At 39.1% G+C, this 22,816-nt stretch overlaps 1 protein-coding gene across 2 annotated transcripts; it reads left to right on the top strand.

Annotated features, from left to right (window-relative positions):
• Nucleotides 1-84: 84 nt before the first annotated feature.
• On the top strand, nucleotides 85-21,966 carry fpgs (folylpolyglutamate synthase). 2 transcript variants are annotated; one of them, XM_061293672.1, is made up of 16 exons: nucleotides 128-261; nucleotides 375-440; nucleotides 3,421-3,549; nucleotides 3,685-3,738; nucleotides 4,098-4,162; nucleotides 4,801-4,915; nucleotides 7,470-7,547; nucleotides 7,760-7,821; nucleotides 13,395-13,497; nucleotides 14,338-14,415; nucleotides 15,292-15,439; nucleotides 15,991-16,074; nucleotides 16,496-16,646; nucleotides 17,316-17,391; nucleotides 18,951-19,017; nucleotides 21,221-21,966. In XM_061293672.1, exons 3-16 carry the CDS (start codon nucleotides 3,517-3,519, stop codon nucleotides 21,595-21,597), a joined length of 1,491 nt encoding a protein of 496 aa, XP_061149656.1. In that variant the 5' UTR covers nucleotides 128-261; nucleotides 375-440; nucleotides 3,421-3,516; the 3' UTR covers nucleotides 21,598-21,966. The 2 variants fall into 2 exon arrangements, with proteins under 2 accessions (XP_061149655.1, XP_061149656.1); XM_061293671.1 differs by lacking the exon at nucleotides 375-440 and having other exon boundaries at nucleotides 85-261.
• Nucleotides 21,967-22,816: the final 850 nt, after the last annotated feature.

A 22,816-nucleotide genomic window follows, 5' to 3' on the forward strand; every position in this document is an offset into this window, starting at 1 on the left:
ATTTTTTAAACGCTATGAATTTCTGCATAAGCATTTGCTTCCGCAACGTCATCAAGTACGTCACGCCCCGAACACCATATTTGGTTCGAACTTCCCTTGACAGCTCAGCGTCCAATAATGGTTTGCATGTCGCGCGTGTGGAAGCCGTCTGTGTTTGCGGCGAGGCTCAGAAGGCGAGTCTGGCCGTGCAAGTTGGCGGGTTTTCCAGTCCAACACTACAGCACCAAGACTGCTCCTCATATTCCGGGAATGGAGTACCAGGTGAGCCCTGTTCATGCCAAACTTCCGCGTTACGCCGCTCGCTAACTCGTTGCTGGCTAGCTAGTCTGGGGAGTCTGTCAAATTCTTACCGCAACTTTTGAGTTGCATTAAAGTTTTCAGTTAGTCCTCAACATGGCTGACCGGAGAAGACTACGAACAATCCGGCCTTATTTGACACGGTCAGTGAAGCCTTACGATTGTACAGTATCTATCTAATGCGCCTGTGTCATCCGAAGCGTAGAGTGCTCTTTTTGCCCAACTGAAAGACAACTGCCACATGAAATGATCGTGATTTAACCAAACGATTTAACGTGGAGCAGGTGGCAAACGCAACACGTGCTGTGTATGAATTGAATTGCTGAAGTTAGGGTCGCTATTGTCTCGTTTAATCGCGGTGATGATGGTAGATAATCTAATTTTGCACTAAACTTCAAACGCTGTTCTTCTGCCACTGATGTCTCGGATAGCTTTCATATTCTTACGATTTAATATGAAGTTAAAAATTTCAAGGTCTTATTACGATTAATAATAATAATAATAATAATAATAATAATAATAATAATAATAATAATAATAATAATAATAATAATAATAATAATAAATACTAATTATACTAGTATTGTTCAAAATTCAAGCAATACATGAAGATGTATCACAATGAAAAATCTAATTAATTGTACCTAAATGATGGGCTTTTGCAAAAAAATAGGTTAAGCATGTCTCACTAGATATGGTTTATACAACTGTCTCATTCAGAGTTGTTTACTCATAAAACACTTTGACTTGTATTTTTTCACACAAGTTCACAAAATTCGATAAACAAGTCTGGCATTAGTTGCTACAGTATAATTTAAAAGAATTAAATTGGTCCACATTATAAAAATGAGCTATGCATCTGAAATAAAAAGAAAGAAATCGCAAATGAGCACTGCTACGTAGTACATCTTGTATTCTCTCACGGAGACTGCCATTGTTAGGATAATTTGATTTTGCAAGAGTGCAAATTAATGAGATTATAGGATGTGTTCTTGACCTCCAGCTTTTTTGTTTTGCACAAGTCCAAACAGAGCATCTAACAATACCCTTTGGAGTAGCCGTCGCGAATTGCTTTTCCACCCCAAACTGTTGCTATGGTTATAAGCATCACATATTGCAATTGGTTTGCAGAGCTTTTCATTGATGCAGATGTGCAGTTTTTTAGTGTGTCCTCATTAATAGCTATCGTACAAAAAGCTAAGTATATAGCACGCTTGACTGCTCTGTGTTTCAAAAAACCTTTAACGTATTTTTCGGACTAAAAGTCGCTCCGGAATATACGTTGCATCAGCCATAAAATGCACAATAATTTATTTTGAAATCCAGTTCATTGTTGCTTGCTTCCTCTTTCCGGGAGCAGTGCGCGGCGTGTTGTGTTGAGCGCAGAGCAGGCACGTGAAAGGGGAGCCGACAACTACGCGGCTCCTGGGCTGGGTCTATGGCTAGTGTCCAAGAAGACGAGGAAATTCGCTCCCCTTTGGGCTTCAAGTCATTTGTTTGGAAGCACTTTGTAATCTCCTAAATAAAGAGTTTGCAGTACCTTGTTGATTTTGCGTATGAATTGTTATAAATCAAGATATTGTTCTATATCGATCGTAGAGCACTACATCGTGATGTATCGTGAACAATCACAGCAGGCTTTAAGATATCGGCAAATATCGTATCGTGCTTCTTTGTATTGATATGATATCGTATCGTGACAAAACCCGCGATTTACACCCCTAGTAAACAGACCAACTTTGATTGCTTCCTCTGCAGCTGGTTAATAGGTTCAAAAGATCTTAGCACTTTGTTCTATTACTTTTGTTAAGACGGGACAAGCTAGGTTAATTATTACAGGTTACATTCCAACATAATCATAGGATCAAACTAATCTATCAACCCTAACCTATATCAAATAACTATTATATAAGAAACAATATTATCAAACCATCTGTGTCACTGCAAATCATTAAATCCATCGATCGTACTTTATGTAATCAACGCCGTGTGTGCGCCCCTGACGTCGGACTCGTCGTCAGTTGCAGTTCAAATTATTCCACAGACCCATATGATATATAAAGTATAGATCAACTTCCTATTTTATAAACAGCAATATTATCAAACCATCTGTGTCCCTCCAAATCATTAAATCCATCGATCAAAATCTTCGTCATTTATGTAAACAACGTTGCGTGTGCGCTGCGCCGCTGACGTCGGACTAGTCGTCAGTTGTAGTTCAAATTATTCCACAGGCCCATATAATTATAAACAACAATTTTATCAAACAATCTCTGTCACTCCAAGTCATTAAATCCCATGATCGAATCCTTTGTCTTTTGTGTAATCAACGCCGCGTGTGCGCCGCCCCGCTGACGTCAGTTGCAGTTCAAATTACAGTAATCCCTTGCTACATCGCGGTTCGTTTATCGCGGTTTCACTACATCCTGGATTCTTGAATTTTGAAAATTTGTGAATAATTTCACATAAGTCGCTCCTGAGTATAAGTCGTCAACCCCCCCCCCCCCCCCACACACACACACACACAATCTATGAAAAAAACCCGGGATTTATAGTCCGAAAAATACGGTACATTATTTTATGTGGCCCTTGAAGGCATATAATGTCTGTCAACTTCCATGATTCTTGCTAAAGTCTGTACCAAAATGTTTGTCATGGGTAAAAACATTGAGATTTTGCAATATGTTTTTTAACTTTTTACAGTAGCTTGACCAACAATTGAACAAACTGCTATCCTTGACATCTAATTTTAAAACTAGTAATATATCATTTTTATGTGTTAATACGATCAGATGATTACATAAACATTTATTGGGTTTCACTGTCATACAATCGACATGTACAAAGTGGTCCATCTGTGGTGTAAAAGCCGAATACAGATGAATTTATAGCTTTGTGACCTTGAAAGTAATCACGTTAAATCGCAACAATATTGAGGGGGAAGACATTTTTAATACAGTGATGTCACATTTGGGAAATCTCAAACTCTTTGCACCAAAAATTAATCATCTGTTTTGTTGCTTATTGTATTTGTAGATTGCTCAGCCAATTATTAAATCAAGTATCAAAACAACAAAAATGTCTAATTGACTGTTTATAAAGGCTTTACTGCTTTTGTTTTAGGATGCCATTTGTACCCTCAACACGCTACAAACAAATGCCAGTTCTCTGGAGCAAGTACGGCGAGAGCGGAGCCATCCTGAGCTGCAGCTTCAAGCCATGAGAGGCTTCCTAGAACGGGCCGGCCTCACCGTGAGTACAGTATTAAACTCAAATAGTCCAAAGGTCACATTCTATGACTGTAATCATTACAAAGGAAACTATTGTTTGTTGTGATCGCTTCAGTACTTATTACATCATTGGTTATCTTGTGTGTGTTTTTCAAAGGTGAAGGAACTAGACCACCTAAACATCATTCATGTGACGGGAACAAAGGGCAAGGTGAGTTGACCTGATGCAAATATCTGTGTTGTCGGCAAAGCGGTAGCTTGGTGGCAGTGGTGGATGATTAGCATGGCTCTGCCTTGCAGTTCTCGAGGATTGGGGTTTAGATCTCATCATTTCTGTGGGAAGTCTGTATTTTCAACCTGTGCATGCATGTCATGAAAGACTCTGAATTGTCCAGAGCAGTGAATATGAGAGTGAATGGTTGTTGATACAATATGGGCTCCGATTGGCTGGGGACCAGTATAGAAAGTCTGCTGGGATAAATTGCAGTTTACATGCGACCTTATGAGAATAAATAGTATGGAAAATAAGATTTTTAGTATTTTTGTATTTTTCATTTTTTTGTTTTCCAGGGGTCAACATGTGCCTTCACTGAGCAAATTTTGAGAGGTTATGGCTTCCGAACAGGATTTTACAGGTAAAATGTATGATTACGATTCAGTGGACCTCTGCAAACACAAAGTTGAGCACCTGGTGAATCACATATAGGCAGATTAAAAAAAAATCTGGGATTTCTAATTTTTTATAATTGTGCCAGTTTATCCATTTGTTACCCTGAGGGTTCAAATAAACAACTGCATCTCCCTGACTGCATTGTATGCAACCAAATTCTGTGCTGGAGCAACCAAATGAAAAAATTGCCAGCACCAGTGCCACCAGGGCAAAAGTGTGGAGCCCTACCACACACATCTGTTATACTCAATTTTTTTGCTATATGCTGGCCGGTCCCCATTTCTACGTGAATAGGGGGATTCAACTGTAGTATGTCCATCTGTGTTAGCGCTGGTAACATATGGGCTTTATTGTTGAAACAAAACATGATGTAGGCAGGATATGGATCTGTATTCTATTATTTTGCTTGCTCTCGTGTGGTTATACAGAATATTAAGTACCTTGAGATAACATCTGTTTTGAATCGTCATACACGGATATTGCTAATTGATTAAATCGGCATATACAAATATTGATCATTGATTATTCATATTTCAGTATGTTTGCTTTTAGAAAGCCTTCATTTTTATTTTTTTATAAATAGTTTGTTTACTGTGGTTGTAGTTCCCCACACTTGGTCCAAGTAAGGGAGAGGATCCGAATCAATGGACAGCCAATTGGGAAAGACCTATTTACAAAATATTTCTGGCAGGTTTATGGACGACTGGATGAAACAAAGGTGGGTCAATAATACAACAAGTCACGCATACAGTTTATTACAGTATTTTATTTCATGTACCATATTTTTTAACCCTGCAGCTTATCAATGGATTTTTCATTAAAACACTGCATTTTATACGTCGGTGCGGCTTATATTTGAACAAAACAGGAATTTTAGCTGGTGCGGCTTATATTCAGAAATTACGGTATTTTCATATTGATATTCCTGATTTATTAGAAATCATATTCCATAAGGCTTTTGAAATATTGCATGTTAAGAGCTGGAGTTTTTTGACTGTAATTCCTGTCAGATGTGTAATATTAGGAGTATACAAAGACAACAGGGCTGTGTTTGTCCTGATTTTGCTCCTTCACAACCAAAGATGTCAAACACCCGACAATCTTGCGTCTTATAAGACTTTTAAAATAATTATTTTGCGTGAGCTGTGTTAAGCGTGCTTATTAGGGGTGTAAATCGCAGGTTTTGTCACGATACGATATATCGATACAAAGAACCACGATACGATATTTGCCGATATCTTAAAGCCTGCTGTGATTCATTCACGATATATCGCGATATAGTGCTCTACGATCGATATTTTTCTTTTTTTTTTTAAATAAAAAATATAGAACAATATCCTGATTTATAACAATTCATACGCAAAATCAACAAGGTACTGCAAACTCTTTATTTAGGAAATTACAAGAGTATTGTAGTAAACAAAGTGCTTATTTTAACACTGAACTTTGATGTCGTGTTTTTTCTTTAAATGTGCGGCGGGATTTGTGGTCCCTGAATATTTGATCACCGCATGGCAGGATTTACAAACTGCACGTGTCTTGTCCGTTGAGCCATCTTTTCTTTGGAATCCAAAGTGCTTCCAAACGAATGACTTGAAGCCTAAAGGGGAGCAAATTTCCTCGTCTTTTTGGACACTAGCCATAGCACCAGCTCAGGAGCCGCTTACTAATTGTCGACTCCCCTTTCACGTGCCTGCTCTGCTCACAACACAACACAACACGCCGCTCACTGCTCCCGGAAAGAGGAAGCAAGCAACAATGAACTGCATTTCAAAATAAAGTCGCGTCTAATGTCCGAGGTCAAACACGGCGATATAAATCGATGTTTACGTTTAGCATCGATGCCAATAAATCGTAGAGCATTAGATCGCTTAATCGATGTGTATCAATGAATCGCTACACCCCTAGTGCTTATGTCCCCAGTAAAAAGGGTCTAAAACTATTCGGGGCTGACAATATATTATATACTAAACCTGTTTAATATACCATTAAAAAAAAAAAAAAATTGTGGAGGAAGTTCTCCTGAGGTGGTTGACTCCACAAACGGAGAGGGAATGAAATGAAGCCAATCAAAGAAGCTCTCTCACTGACAAACGTGGGAGCAACAGGAAATAAATATCCTACCAATCCTATCTAGTAATTTCCTACCTGATGTTCATTCATCCATTTCCTGAACCACTTATCCCTCAGTCGGGTCGTAGAAGCGCTGGAGGGTATCCCAGCCGTGTTGGGGCGGTAGGCGGCCTGCCCGATGTCGTGTTCTTATAAACATGCGTTTCCGGGATGGTGTCAAGTGGTTCTGAAAATAAGCATTATTTCCATGCAGACATTGCCATCATCTTCAAAAATATTCAGCCAACATTGGCGTATAACCAGAGGGCCTGTATGATTATTATTATTATTATTATTTTTTTTTCTAACTTTATTTAGGAACACAAAACAAATAAAAATATCAGCCTGAAACAAACCAAAAGACAATAAATCCTCTACTGTAGAGCCAACAAAATAATACCCACTTTGTGTTCCCATTAAAATAATTTGACCTCCTTTATAAATTTTCTAATTTATCAACATTTGTGTATATGCCTTTTAGGATGAGCCTTATTGGCTTTGTAATCGCGAAGTCACTTGTGGACACGCATACTTGACCGGTGTTGAAAGAACATCTTTATGTGTACGGAATTGAGTTTATTTGAAGACCCCACACACAATACAAACCAAATTGTTTAATGTTTTTAAACTGTTAAAATGGTTTATCTTTGCTTGTCAAAGATAATAAATACATCTTTTAAGAGTTGAAACATCCTTATTTGTGTCACAATTAAGTTGTCTAATACAACACGAGGCCCTTGACATCATGACGCGCATGACCCACGCGTGACAATGAAGCTGGGTCACATTACTTGCCTTACCATTAAGCAACTCAAAATTCTTTCCTGATGCAATTCACTTTGCATAACCCACTAGCAAATGTGATGCCAAGTTGCTTGTGGTTTGGCTGGGAAGTAGCTTTGAGGTCAGATGCATATTAATGGTCACTAAATAAGACACGACACTTTAAATTGGACATTGGATTGCGTACCGTTAGGTCCAAAAGTATTTAAACTGTCATTGATGTGTATTTAAAATAAAAACTTAGCCTTTCAACTTTTAACATTAATAAATCGGAGCTATTTTGCGTTGCATACTTTCATTACACTACATAAAGGCCAAATCTTCTGAGACATTGAGTCATTCTTTTTCCAATAATTTAATATCTGTTTAATTCTTAGGAAGCTCATGATGGGACAATGCCTGCATATTTCCGCTTTCTCACCATCTTGGCCTTTCATGTCTTCCTTCAAGAAAAGGTAGGTATTCAGTTTACATTGTCAGACAGCAATTTGGAGCTTGAATTGAGCTGTGCCAGAATCCAACACATTCGGTACCTCCTCAACCCTGTAATATAAAGCATGACCCAGTAATTATCAAACTACATTGTTCAAAATTTACAGATATGGAGCATGACTTGTATCTTAAAGAAATCCTGTCAGGATATGTTTCATTGTCGTCCTTTGTTCAGGTGGATTTGGCTGTGATTGAGGTTGGGATTGGTGGAGCGTTTGACTGCACAAACATTATAAGGTACATTTGCTGTTTCTGTTTCCCCTTTGATATCAACTGTCTAAAAAAGTGAGGAGCAGACATGTAGTTGTCATATTTGGAGGTACAATTTTGACCTGCCACAGCAAAATGTGTCACAGTAACCCATATTTGAAAAATATTTCTGGCATAATCAAAAAGGAATGATCTCGGCTTTCTTATGACACAACAACCATTGTGCTACACTACTCATTGTTACTAATTAGGCTGCTATTTTCTCATGTTAAATTATACCGCTAACCTTAGAAACAGGTGCTTGGTTAGGTCTAGTATGGAACTATGAGGCAACGTAATCAAGTTTTTTTTTTTTATATCAAATACTGATACCATGTTCAAAGTAAAAAAATTAAGGAACAACAGGAACAAATCATTAACTATTAAACTTGAAGTCCTGTGTCAAATTAAGAACTTCGGATGTTCCCCTACAGTCTAGATCATAGGTGTCAAACTCTGGCCCGCAGTCTAATTATATTTGGCCCGCGAGGCAATTTCAAATTAATATTAGAGCTGGCCCGCCGGTATTATACAGAGGCAGCGCTGTAACACCGCATTCATCGCTATTACTACAAATCCCATAATGCTCTTCTGTTGCTTTGGTCCCCATACGTCCGTTCATGACTCCGCCTCATGCCCATATAAGTAGAATCCGTGTTCGTTTTTTCCCAGAATGCACCTGAAATTTTCAAGATGGCTCTGCCTAGATTCGATACTATTGGCTACCGAGCAGCAGTCCACAAACCAATGGGTGACGTCACGGATGTTACGTCCATTTCTTATATACAGTCTATGTGCACACCCCGCATGTCCGTGCCTCTCCCCCACACTGCGACCTCAAACGACAGCTGTCACTGTGTTACCCTACCAACAAATGGCGAAAAGAAAGGCAGAAAATAGAACTTTTCTGGACAGGTGGGAGACAGAATATCTGTTTACATGTATACAAGACAGACCTGTTTGTCTTGTTTGTGGAGCCAACGTGTCAGTAACTAAGGAGTGCAATATTAGACGACACTATGAAACCAAACACCAGGACAAATATAAGGACCTGGACACTGCTCAAAGGAACCAGAAAGTAAAGGAAAAGAGGTTTGGTTTCACAACAGAAAAAAAAGCCACAACACAAAGTGAAGCTGCTGTAAGGGCAAGTTATATTGTGGCACAAGAAATCGCCAAATCAGCCCGACCCTTTAATGAGGGAGAGTTTGTAAAAAAGTGCATGATGAAGGTTTGTGACCAAGTGTGCCCAGAGAAAAAGCAAGCCTTTGCAAACGTAACCCTGAGCAGAAACACAATAGCTGACCGCACATGCAAGTTTGCCACCAATCTGCATGTCCAGTTGATGGAGAAGGGGAAAAGATTTTGTTTCTTTTTCCCTTGCTGTGGATGAGAGCACTGACGCGTCTGATACTGCGCAGCTGTCTGTCTTCGTCCGCGGCGTGGAATCAAATCTGTGTGTTACGGAGGAGCTTTTGGGATTTAAACCAATGCATGGCACAACCACAGGGAAAGAAATCTTTGAGGAGGTTTGCAAATGTGTAACTGAAATAAACCTTCCGTGGAATAAACTTGTGGGATTAACCACTGATGGTGCGCCAGCCATGAGTGGTAAAAGGAATGGACTGGTGGGCAGGATTTGTGAAAAGATGCGCGAAGAGAACTGTGCAGGTGAATTATCTGTTATCACTGCATCTTACATCAAGAATCCCTGTGTGGTAAAGCGCTGAAGATGGAGGATGTTATGTCCACAGTAACACAAGTTGTTAACTTCATAAGAGCCAATTTGGCTCAGCCAAAGGTCTCAATCACCGCCAGTTTAAGTCTTTTCTGGAAGAGTGTGATTCAGAATACACAGATGTGCCTTATCACACAGAGGTGAGATGGCTAAGCCGCGGAAAAGTGCTGAACAGATTTTTCGAACTGCGTGAAGAAATATGCCAGTTTCTGGAAAGCAAAGGGAAGGACACAGCAGAGCTCCGGGAGCAAAGGTTTCTGTGTGAGCTGGCCTTTCTGTGTGACATCTCAAGCCACCTTGATGTGCTGAACCTGCAGCTGCAGGGGCGGGGACGCATCATTACAGATATGTATGCGTCAGTGAGAGCTTTTAAAATGAAGATGTGCCTGTAGGAGAATCAGATGCTACAAGCAAACTTTGGCCATTTCCCCTGCTGCCAAACCATAGAAACGCGGATCTCTATCGCTGTGTGCGCACAGTTTGCTGAAAAACTCAGTGCGCTCGGCGCTGAGTTTAGCCGGTGGTTTGGCGACTTTGATGTCCAGAAACTTAGATCTGAACTCCTGAGTAATCCCTTTGCAGTTGATGTGGAAAAAGCACCAACCAACCTCCAAATGGAGCTGATTGAACTCCAGTGTGATGAAACGCTGAAGTCAAAGTTTGACGCTGTTGGGGCCGCACAGTTTCCACAGTTCATCCCTGACACGATGCCTCAGCTTCGCATTGAAGTTGCTCAATTACTCTCCATGTTTGGTAGCACTTACCTATGTGAGCAACTTTTTTCCTCAATGAAGATGACGGAAACTTCTCACAGGAGACGTCTGACTGACGAACACCTTTGTTCGATAATGACGGTTTCCTCAGCTCAAACCCTAAGCCTAAGCCAGGTATCTGGCTTGGCCGCATCGGAGTAGATCAGTGTGTCGCAAAATGAGCAGTAAATACATTTTCTATGCACTTTTTCTTGCTACTCCAAGCCCTGAATGGTTGATTTATTCATAGTTATTTTATTTTCAAATTTATTAGCCTGTGTAAGAAGCTAATTTTGACATTTACCTCAGAACGCTGCAAACAGAAAGGTGGCATTCAATTTTTATTTAAATTTTATTTAATATGCCATTGATATGTTTTATTATTTTTTATTATTATTATTACTATTACCGTTTTTTTCTGTGTATAGTGCGCCCCATGTATAATACGCACCCTAAAAACGGCATGCTGATGCTGGAAAAAAGCCTGTACCCATGTATAATACGCACCCAATTTTTATGATTTAAAATTTTTTTTTTTTTTTTTTTAAGTCCCAATGATCGTCACACACGCAGGGAGGCAATGGGTCCCATTTTTATAGTCTTTGGTATGGTCTTAACTAGGCTGGATGTAATTTTTTTTGTTGGCGTTGATTTCTCCGACTGCCCCTAGACCAGTGCTTCTCAAATAGTGGGGCGCGCCCCCCTTGGGGGGCGCGGTGCTATTCCTGGGGGGGCGCGTGTGACCCTGGGGAACAGGCTTTTTTTTTGGCAGTACTAGAATAAAGTGTAATTGCGCGTTTACTACAGCAGGGGGCAGTGGCGCTCTCATTGTTACTTCTGTCACGTTTGCGACAGTGCAACATTTTACGACTTACAAGACAAGTTAGGATAGTCACGGTGGGGAGGGGGGGCGCGAATAGTTTTCTTCTTGCTAGGGGGGGGCGTAACAGAAAATAATTGAGAAGCACTGCCCTAGACGCACCACCGCGCTCCGTGCGCGCATGTGAAAAAGGCGTGCGGACGTGAAAAAGGCGGCTCTGTATGGGAGAGACGTTGAAGAGGAATAAAAACACCCTTGGAAACCAAAACTTGCCCCTCGTCGTGACTCGGAGCCGCAACAAATGTTTCGGATTTGTGTAGGGTACATTGTGACAGACAGCAAACGAGCAGGTGATCGAGCAAGCGTCTGATACGAGAGCATTGCGGTCGTATGTTGTACCATGACTTTCTTTAAATAAAAAAAATAAAAAAATTGTACCCATGTATAATGCGCACCCTAGATTTTAGGACAATAAATTAGTTAAATTTTGCGCACTATACATGGAAAAAAACGGTATTGTTATTAGTATTATTAGTGTTATTATCAACTACACTAGTTGACTAGCTTTGCATTGAAGTTGCTCAATTCACGCCTGCACTTTGAAGTTATATAAGCCTTGCTTGTTCAATATTCATTGTAAAATCAAAACTTTTTGTTTGATTCCATGTTAAAAGTTTCATTTGTTCAATCTTGGCCCGCGGCTTTGTTCAATTTAAAATTTTAGCCCACTGTGAATTTGAGTTTGACACCCCTGGTCTAGCTGTTTCTACCTATAGGTGTCGGTAATGTCAGCGCGTTAATTGGTGACAAGTAAGGTGGGGGGAGCGGCACAGTCGGAGAATATAATACAGAACCAAAGCTAAAGGTTTCTTTTCAACATCATTCTATAATATTCTTTAAACACAATTGGATACATTACCTCATAGTCGCTGCTACTCATCCTTCACTCAGCCACTGGAAACAAGAACTCACAATGCTATGTTCTGGCATTCATAGAAAATGTGATATTATTTCAGGAAAAACACTACCGTTTTTGTCCGTATAGTGTCGCCATAATCAACAAAAAACGAAAATTGTCAGTGCTTCTTAGACGCTTGCTTGTGTTGCTACGGTCTTTGTAATAGTCGTTCAATATGAATAGACATGGCTCGTTTTCAACTCCAGCTATGTTGAGTAGTGGTGTAACGATTCATCGATACACATCGATTAATTGATATAATGCTCTACGATTTCTTGGCATCGATGCTAAACGTAAACATCGATTTATATCGCCGTGTTTGACCTCGGACATTAGACGCGACTTTATTTTGAAATCCAGTTCATTGTCGCTTGCTTCCTCTTTCCGGGCGCAGTGTGCGGCGTGTTGCGTTGTGAGCAGAGCAGGCACGTGAAAGGGGAGTCGACAACTAGTACCCGGCTCCTGGGCTGGTGCTATGGCTAGTGTCCACAAAAGACGAGGAAATTGCTCCCCTTTAGGCTTTGAGTCATTTGTTTGGAAGCACTTTGGATTCCAAAGAAAAGATGGCTCAACGGACAAGACACGTGCAGTTTGTAAATCCTGCCATCCGGTTATCAAATATTCAGGGACCACAAATCTCACCGCACATTTAAAGGAAAAACACGACATTAAAGTTCAGCGTTAAAATAAGCACTTTGTATACTACAATACTCTTGTAATTTCCCAAATAAAGAGTTTGCAGTACCTTGTTAATTTTGTGTATGAATTGTTATAAATCAGGATATTGTTCTATATTTTTTATTTAAAAAAAAAAATATATATATATATATATATATCGATCGTAGAGCACTGTATCGTGAATGAATCACAGCAGGCTTTAAGATATCGGCAAATATCATATCGTGGTTCTTTGTATCGATATGATATCGTATCGTGACAAAACCCGCGATTTACACCCCTATTGAGTAGTATTTTTGATCGTTTTTTACAGTCATGGCCTTGTCTCATTCTCGACTTGTCTCTATACTCTCTTGATAGTTTCTTGGTCTCATTTGTTTAACGTTTCACAGTGTTTATTTCATGAAAAAGAAGTAGAAGTTTGGCCTGCAGAACACCTGTTGCCACGTACAGTGTCTCAGAATCTACCTGAGATGTTCTGGCTCATTTTGACATGGCAGATCACAGTTTTGGACTGCATTGATGACTGTTGTGTTCTGTATACATTCACATGTGGCATAATCAGCACTTGTAGTTATTGTTTTTACCTTTTTACTTGATCTTGCTACTTCACAGGAGACCGTGGGTATGTGGGATCTCTTCTTTGGGAATAGACCACACACAGATTCTCGGAGACACTATAGAGAAGATTGCCTGGCAAAAAGGGGGCATCTTTAAGGTCAGTGTTGCCATTACAGGCACAACTACCATATGTTACTTTTTGTGCTTGTTACTACTCTTCATCAGATCTTCAGAAATGGTACGGGCTTGCTTGGATTCACCTAAGAGTAGCGACAACTTCACCTTTTGATTTCTGATTTAAAGTTCCCATTCTTGTACTGACTTCAGCCAAAGTTTCCCCAATAACAAGCCTAGTCAACGAATTACTTTTTTTTTCTTTCGAACTTATTTTGGGGGTGATATTGTAGCATTGATTTGAGGTTTCTCTATCTTCTGTTTGACATTATAATCTCACACGGATGCACGCGTCTGTCACTTAACTTGATATTTTAAAGACAGATTTTATTTGCCATAGACAAAAACACAGAATTTAATAACTAAAATGCTGGTAACGTAAAAGTGGCTTATACATCTCAGACAGAATCGTGATTTAGTACATCAACGACAGAGTGAATGGCACGTTTTAATTTGTATTTGAGTAGCTTTTATACACTTCTACTTTAGGAACTCCATTTCTCATCATAAGTGGTCACAAAGTATGAAGGGTTGGGAATTTTACTGGATGATATTACTTGTTCATACACAATATATTTAGATTGTAAACTTGCCTGAATATTGATCGCAAGTTTCTGAAGCGACTGGTTGGTTATTGGCCCTATTTTGACGGACAATAAAATGACTCACGGACAATGAAATGACTCATGGAAATAATGTTTATCTGGATTGGTTTTAAAAATTACAAATAGATCCGGTTTTCTATCATGCAGCAATGTTTTTATCGTATCTCCTCTGACTTCCTCATCTGCATGTTTAGGTCTTTCCTTTTTTTGTTTTTTAGCCAGGAGTCCCTGCTTTCACAGTCAAACAGTCAGGAGAGGCAATGGATGTACTGAGGAACAGGGCCAAAGAGATCAGTGTAAGCAAACATTCATTTGATGTACCTTTTACTGATATCTCAATTTTAATTGTTCACATACCGATGGGTCTCTAGACCACAAGTCCATCAATTCAGTTTGTAATTAAATCAATTACATATTTTGTTAGCTACGTCTTTCTGAAATAATTGAACAAGCCATTCTTTGTTTTGGTCCCACTATTTTATGAATACAAATGAGACTTCACCACTGATCGACAGATTTCACACTTTTTCGGAACAAAATGAATGTGCTCTAGATAAGGACAAAACAATTCAGAACTGCTCTCTAGGGTTTCTTTGCAGTCTAGCAATAAAGGCGAGAGTGGGGTGCTGTTAAGAGAGTTACGACTTCTCGAAGGTGGACCCTTTTTTTCTCTTTTGTGGGCGTCCATTAGAGAATAGTGGCATTGTCGATTAATGTGTAGTGTTCATTTGCTATCAGTGAACGTGCGCAAACATTAACCTTAGATGGTGCTAAATGAGTCGAGCATCCAAGATTTAGGTTAACTCGCACCCTTTATGGTCCTCCCTCCACCCAACTATAAATATGCTTTTGGCAATTTTTTTTTTTTGCCAAAGGTCAATTGCCCTAGGGTTGCTCAATTAATCGAATTTTAATCATAACGATTTTGGCTGCAAAGGATCTTAATATTCCTATAATCAAAGACAAATGCTTATTTGGTGTTACCTTTCTGAAACGCACATGCGCAACTCAACCGCTACACCCCCACGTGTGATTTAACAGGAGTGTTTTTTAATAAAATAATTTTTATTTTTTATTTTTTTTAAAAGAATGTTCAATAAAGACTGTTCCAAACATGTTCAATAAATGCTGTTTCAATTTCCAACACATAATCGCCTGAACTGTTGTTGTAGTGCCCTCTGTGGGTGTGTCCTGACTTTGAGGACTACCAGGCAAACTGTGGACCATTAAAACTGGGCTTGGCGGGACAGCACCAGCGGTCCAATGCCTCACTGGCCCTGCAACTGAGTCACACTTGGTTGCAAAAGAGATGTCAACCAGGTAATAGAGGAAGAACTGCCTCTCAATTTTTAGATATCAGTTTAAATATTCAGACATCCAGTAGAGATGAAAACATCTAAGCAATTTTAAGGATTCAAGGCTAATTAAATGCTGTTGTTGTTTTTTTCCCCTGGACAGAAAATTGTTTCAAGTTTAGAGAAAATTCTTATACCCTCCTGACAGTTTTGGCTGTCTGTCAGCCTTCATCAGAGCTGTCACCTCTTCCTTGTGTGACGTGTAAAAACAGCTGATCGGTTTGGTTGACCTTCAAGAGGAGAATAGAGGGCTTAAATGCTCCCACGCACCTGAGATACTATCCTTCAGCAGTAGCGGAGGTCAAGTTAGTTTATTGAAGATCTCCCAATCAGCTCATGTCACACAAGGAAGCAGTCACAGGTTGGACAATGGGTGAAGTGACAGCCGAAACTGTCATCAGACAATTTTCCCTTTACTGAAACACTTTTAAACGCATTTAAAAGCTATTGTAATAAAGTAGACAATATTAACACTATAGCTCTCTTCAAGGCTGTTTGTTGTTGTTTTTTTAACAGGGGAAAAGTTTTTATCAACCAGTTTTGAGACCTCAAGTATACCTGAGGCAACTTCCTTCACACCCTCCCCCATCATGAAGAAAGGTACTTTTTTCAAAAAGCGATATCATTATTGATCTTGTTGATAACATTGGGTTCAGATAGGTTCAGTCCACTTGTTTACATATCATTGTTTAATGAAACATTTAAATGATAAACTTACATTTCTTTCTGTTATTGTTGTCATTAGACTTGAGAATTAAAAACTAATTGAGAATTTGGCCAGGTATTGAGTATTAAAACCAAGACATTTGTATAATACATCTGATTTTGTTTGTCAGACATGTATTTATTTATTGTTTGTCTTAGATTTTTTTCCAAAATCGTTTAGCAGTATTCCAAGCCACTATAATTTAGACAGGCATTCGTAATTTTCTTTGCAGATTTTCCTAACGATGATACACCTTGAATGTGACAGCATCCACTGATTTGTTTTATTTTAATTGTCATTTTTCTGTGATCTCAGGACTGGCAGACACCGAGTGGCCCGGAAGAAATCAAATGATAAAACATGGCACAATAACTTACTTCTTGGATGGTGCTCACACGATGCGTAGTATACAAGCTTGTGTAAATTGGTTCAAAGAGATCGCAGCCCAGCATGAAATGAACACAAGGTGACCATCAGTCTCAGAAGTCAACATTCATGGGAGATAAGATTTACAACCCAGATTGATACAGTAAAATATATACCGTATTTTTCGGACTAAAAGTCCCTCGGAGTACAAGTCGCATCAGCCATAAAATGCACCATAAAGGAGAAAGAAAACATATACAAGTCACACCGGAGTTTAAGTCTCATTTTGGGGGAAATTTATTTGACAAAATCCAACACCAAGAACAGACATGAATCAGCAACAATAGGCTAAACGATACGGTATGCTAACGTGACAAACACAAACGAGGAACTGAGAACGGGCCTGATGTAACATTAACAGTGATTCAAATAACTATAACATAAAGAACACGTTTATCAAACCATCTGTCTCACTCCGAATCATTAAATCCAATCTTTTACCATGACCTAAAACAATTTTAACTGGTTTATCAATTGCTCTTACTGAGCAGAATTTTACAAATTGAGCATTGATCCGTAAGAAGAATAAACATATAAATTGTGAAACATGTAGATGTTAGGTTATTTCGGCACAATTCTGATCCTATCTTCAGGTTTTGTCAAACCCATCTGGGATCTTTTTTTGTCTCGTTATTCCTGTGCCTCTATTATCATGACAGGTGTTCAAAGAGCATTTTTTTCACGCAAAACCTTGACATCTGTGTTGCAGTGGACCTGTTGCAAGAATTTTGCTGTTTAATGCCACAGGGGAGAGGGACTGTGCAGCCATGCTTAAACTTCTTATGGTCAGTAATCTGTAGCGCCTCTTTGATAATTATTAACAAATGTCAATTTGACATCCTTATGTACTGTATGTGTATATCTATATATATACACACACATGTATATGTATGTGTATATATATGTATATATATATATATATATATGTGTATATATGTGTATATATGTGTATATATGTGTATATATGTGTATATATGTGTATATATGTGTATATATGTGTATATATGTGTATATATGTGTATATATGTGTATATATGTGTATATATGTGTATATATGTGTATATATATGTATATATATGTATATGTGTGTTGCATCATTTACGTTGAAAATGTAACTTAGCTACTTTTTTAAGTAATTGATGTTAAAGGTATTCCACCTCCGGCCCTCCCTGTGTGGAGTTTACATGTTCTTCCCGTGCCTGTGTGGGTTTTTCCATGGGAACTCCGGTTTCCCCCCATACCCCAAAAACATTCTTGGTAGGCCGCTTGAGCACTCCAAATTGCCCATAGGTGTGAGAGCAAATGATCATTGGTCTCTGTGTAGCCTGGGATTAGCTAGCAAGCAGTTCAGGGTGTCCCCCGCCTACTGCCCGATGACTGCTGGGATAGCCCGCTTGTGACCCCGTGAAGCGGTACGGATGGATGGATGGATGTTAAAAGTAGCTTAGTTTATTGATTACTTGATTTTGAAAATAACAGTTTGATTTCATGATACTTTATCAGTAAACAGATGGTGACACCACTGCTCAACAGTTTTGCCACCATTTTTAAGTGCATTTTAAACAGTGCCTATTAAGGTTTTTTTTTTTTTTTTTCTTTTTTTAAAGTAAAATCCAGACCACCTTTTTTGACTTAGTAATTTTTCTCTATCCAAAAATTCCATTTTGTGGATTCCACTTAATATAAATAGGCTACTTGCCACTGTTAATATTGTGATGGCAACAGTTACTTATAATTGATCTTGTTTATAAATGTAATGATTAAATGTTTGGACCCCAGACAGCATAGGTGTCACTCAAGGCCCGGGGGCCAGATACGGCCCGACACGTCATTTTATATGGCCCGCAAAGACAAATTTTGCATCGACATTTTGTCATTACTAAAATTACAAATTGTCTTCATCTTTTAAAAATAGAGATATTGCTAGCATGTTTTTATTGCCATAAATCTTTTTAAACTACTTGAACCGTTTTTACTGATTTCAAAACTAGTTATTCATCAGTGTTGTGTAGCCTATACTGTATGTGTATGGAAGCCATACAGTCATAATGGCCCTCCGAGGGAAACTATGAGGACAATCGGGCCCCTGACAAAAATTTGTTTGACACCCCTGCCATACAGTCACACAGCCATGTGTGTCTTTCTGCTAAAGGTATAAGGGGTATAAAGTCTTGTGATGTTTGTATGTTTCTTTGTTTGACGTACTGGTGGGGTTTCTGAAGCTATAGATAAATCCGTGTGCGCAGCAACGTAAGCTTAATATTTTCTTTAGCTGACACAAAGTAGTGGCTGTATTTACAGCTTAAAAATGCTCTGTCACATTTGTTTTTGTCTTTCCTTTCAGCCATGCCATTTTGATTTTGCTGTGTTTTGTCCTAACATCACAGAGACCATCACTGCCTGCAATGCAGGTGAGATCAACAATATATTACCGTATTTTCCGCACTATTAGGCGCACCGGATTATAAGGCGCACCTTCAATGAACGGCCCATTTTAAAACTTTAACCAATAACCAACGAGCCCTCTGTAAACAATCGCGTTTCTCAAACGATCTCCTATAAAATGATCGCAACTGACTAAAGTTTGATCTAACGCATTGGTACTACTTACCTATGTTTCCCTTCCATGTCGATCCGTAGATTTACTTGAAACATTAACAGAGCAGCCTATTTTGACATGAAATAGCCTGGTGCGTATAGCAGCTATCATTATAGCATTAGCCATCCGCAAATTCCCATGAGCCTCAGCTCGCAATCTCCCATGAGGCTCAGCAAAATGTAAACAATCGCGTTTCTCAAACGATCTCCTATAAAATGATCAGAACTGACTAAAGTTTGATCTAACACATTGGTACTGCTTACCTATGTTTCCCTTCCATATCAATCCGTAAATTTACTCAAACATTAACGGAGCAGCCTATTTTGAAATGAAATAGCCTCGCGGGTACAACAGCTATTCGGCAACTCCCCCTGACTAATGTTTTGACGTAATGTTGGGAAGCGACGCGACCTTGTAATTTACTAGTCGTACTAAAATGTACTGAAACATTTTGGCAGAGCACTGTGTACAACCAGTATGGATCAACAAATTCATCAATTGATCCATATATAAGGCGCATTGTGTTTTCTTTAGTAAAAGGTAAGTTTTTAGGTGCGCCTAATAGTGCGGAAAATACGGTACATATTTCTTTGTCGATAATGTACATGAGGAACATTTTTGCCCCTGTCTTTTTTGTATACTTCTCTCAGGTGGTTTTGGGAGGAGCATTTAATTATTTTCAGTTATATTTAATTACCGTATTTTCCGCCCTATTAGGCGCACCGGGGTATAAGGCGCACCTTCAATGAATGGCCCATTTTAAAACTTTGTCCATATATAAGGCGCACCGGACTATAAGGCGCATAAAATAGAAGCTTTACTGCAACAAACTAATGTTGACTAGGGTTGCGGTATGCACCCACTAGCCAATAACCAACGAGCCCTCTGTAAACAATCGCGTTTCTCAAACGATCTCCTATAAAATGATTGGAACTGACTTAAGTTCAATCTAACGCATTGGTACTATTTACCTATGGTTCCCTTCCATATCGATCCGTAGATTTACTCGAAACATTAACAGAGGAGCCTATTTTGACATGAAATAGCCTCGCGCGTATAGCAGCTATCGTTATAGCTTAGCCATCCGCAATTTCCTATGAGCCTCAGCTCGCAATCTCCCATGAGCCTCAGCAAAGTGTAAACAATCACGTTTCTCAAACGAGCTCCTGTAAAATGATCAGAACTGACTAAAGTTCGATCTAACGCATTGGTACTACTTACCTATGTTTCCTTTCCATATCGATCCGTAGATTTACTCGAAACATTAACGGAGCAGCCTATTTTGAAATGAAATAGCCTCGCGGGTACAACAGCTATTCGGTGACGCCCCCTGACTACAGTTACCGTAATGTTGGGAAGCGATGCGACCTTGTAATTTACTAGTCGTACTAAAACGTACTAAAACATTTTGGCAGAGCACTGTGTACAACCAGTATGGATCAACAAATTCATCACTTGATCCATATATAAGGCGCACCGGACTATAAGGCGCACTGTTGACTTTTGATAAAAATTTAGGTTTTTAGGTGCGCCTTATAGGGCGGAAAATACGGTACTGTATTTTTTTTTAAGTGCAATATTATAGTGCTATTTTCCTCATTTACGTACATATTAAAATACATATTGAAAGGTGTCTGTTCTTGGGGAAGCTGGGACTGATGAATGGCATTTCTATTCATTCATTGAAATGTGAGGGGTTGGTTGGTTGGTCGTTTATTTTTAGGCACGGCCCTGGTCACAGCCTCGCCGACTAATCAACTGAATTGTTGATTATCATGATCACTGTCGTCTTGATCAGTTGACTAATCTTGACAAGCCTATTTTTTTTTCTTACTTTAATTCATGTTGTTACATGTAAGTGTCAATACCCAAAAATGGCATTAACAAAACGGTTTGTTTCAATATTGTTAGTTAACTTATACCACACATTTCCATGAATGGGATTATACATTGAAAGGAACTTTCAAACAGAAGGTATCTGTAGTTAGATCATCTGTCCTCCCTTTGCTTCTCAGACCAACAGAACTTCAATGTGTCAGTGGAGCACATGCTGACTCGCTGCTTGGATAACGAAAGAAGCTGGCGTCTGCACAACAGCACAGGGAACATTAGTGGCACCCCACAACTAATTGAGGACAGCTTGTCTTTGATCCTTGAGGAGAAAGCGGACACGCTCGTGTTTCCCTGCATCCTCAGCGCCCTTCAATGGATCACACAGGGTAGGGATCCAGTGCTCGTGAACCCTTTCAAAAAAGTGATGCCATTGAAACCCAGCGTGATGGCTAAAGCTGCTCCATTGTTCGATGCTGCCGAGATCCATGTCCTTATCACTGGAAGCCTCCACCTGGTGGGAGGTGCACTCAAACATCTTGTCCCCGAATCCTCCAAGTAAATGGGCCATGAACTACAAACTGTTATAATTAGAATTCCGATGCAGGAATATGAATGTCTGTTTTAAAAATGTATATTTGGGGTACCACATCAATAATGATACCCAGTAGCAGTCATTTGGAGCGAGGCAGTTTGCTCCCCCCCCCCACACCCCCACCCCACTCAGAATGGCCCCAGACGCACAAAAAACCTTACGCTCAACATTGCCAAGCTAAAGTCTTAAGTCCAACTTGAAGTCAAATGTGTTTACATAATGGGTACATTCATTAAAACAAGATAGTGTGACAGTGTTTGTAGTTCACTTATCCCAAATGCTAATTATGAATTGTATTTAAAATAAAAACATGTCTATTTTGAAAGAAAATCAGAATTTGGAATACTTGACCAGTTTTTGGCCTTTTTTGTTTGTGTTATTTTAAGAAAGCTCAATCTGGCTTTTATTTTTACATACTGTTTAATTTTTCTCTGTAAATGGAAAACACAAGTGTCTGCAAGTATTTACAAATCACTGCGACTTCATTTACTATGTAACGCATTGCACACCAGCTGGAACTGCGACAAAACGCTGTACATATCACAATGAGGCAACAAAGATAGTGCTAACAGCAAATTACCTTACAAATTAATATAAACTATTGCTATCAAAATACAGTCGTAGAACAATGTCGATCAAAAGCCAAAGGGAAAAACTTTTTCACTTTTTAAATCATGCTAGGTTTATTATGGGTGTGTGATTACATATTCCATTTGGCACAATGACTATCTAATTTTATCTAATATGAGATATTGGTGACTATTTTCTTAACCTGAAAGTAAAATGTCTGGTTGACTAAAACCTACCTATACTCGCACATTCAGTAGAATCAATTTTCTCTTTACTTTATTGTAGTTTAGTTTATTTTTTAGTTTGTGTCCTTGATTATTTTTTTTTTCCGTCAGCCTGTTTCTTATGAAATTAGTATTTAAATTTTTCTTCGACAATCGTTGAACTGCCAGTGATGGAACCTATGGCTTTATAATTTGGTGCATCATCATATTTCTTTTTGTTAGGAACACAAATTGTTTAGGAAGTGCTTTATGAAATAAGATTTTAGGGGAATTAAATTATGTTTTGTGCGGAATTGTTCTTATGTCGGTAGACTCGGGGTGGGCGTGTGTTTAGTCTGCAGGGAGCGGTACTGAGGTGCCCCCTCACGGCCGGGCAGTTTCTTGGACCGACC

Source organism: Syngnathus typhle, linkage group LG12, assembly GCF_033458585.1.
Source record: "Syngnathus typhle isolate RoL2023-S1 ecotype Sweden linkage group LG12, RoL_Styp_1.0, whole genome shotgun sequence".
Lineage (NCBI taxonomy): Eukaryota > Metazoa > Chordata > Actinopteri > Syngnathiformes > Syngnathidae > Syngnathus > Syngnathus typhle.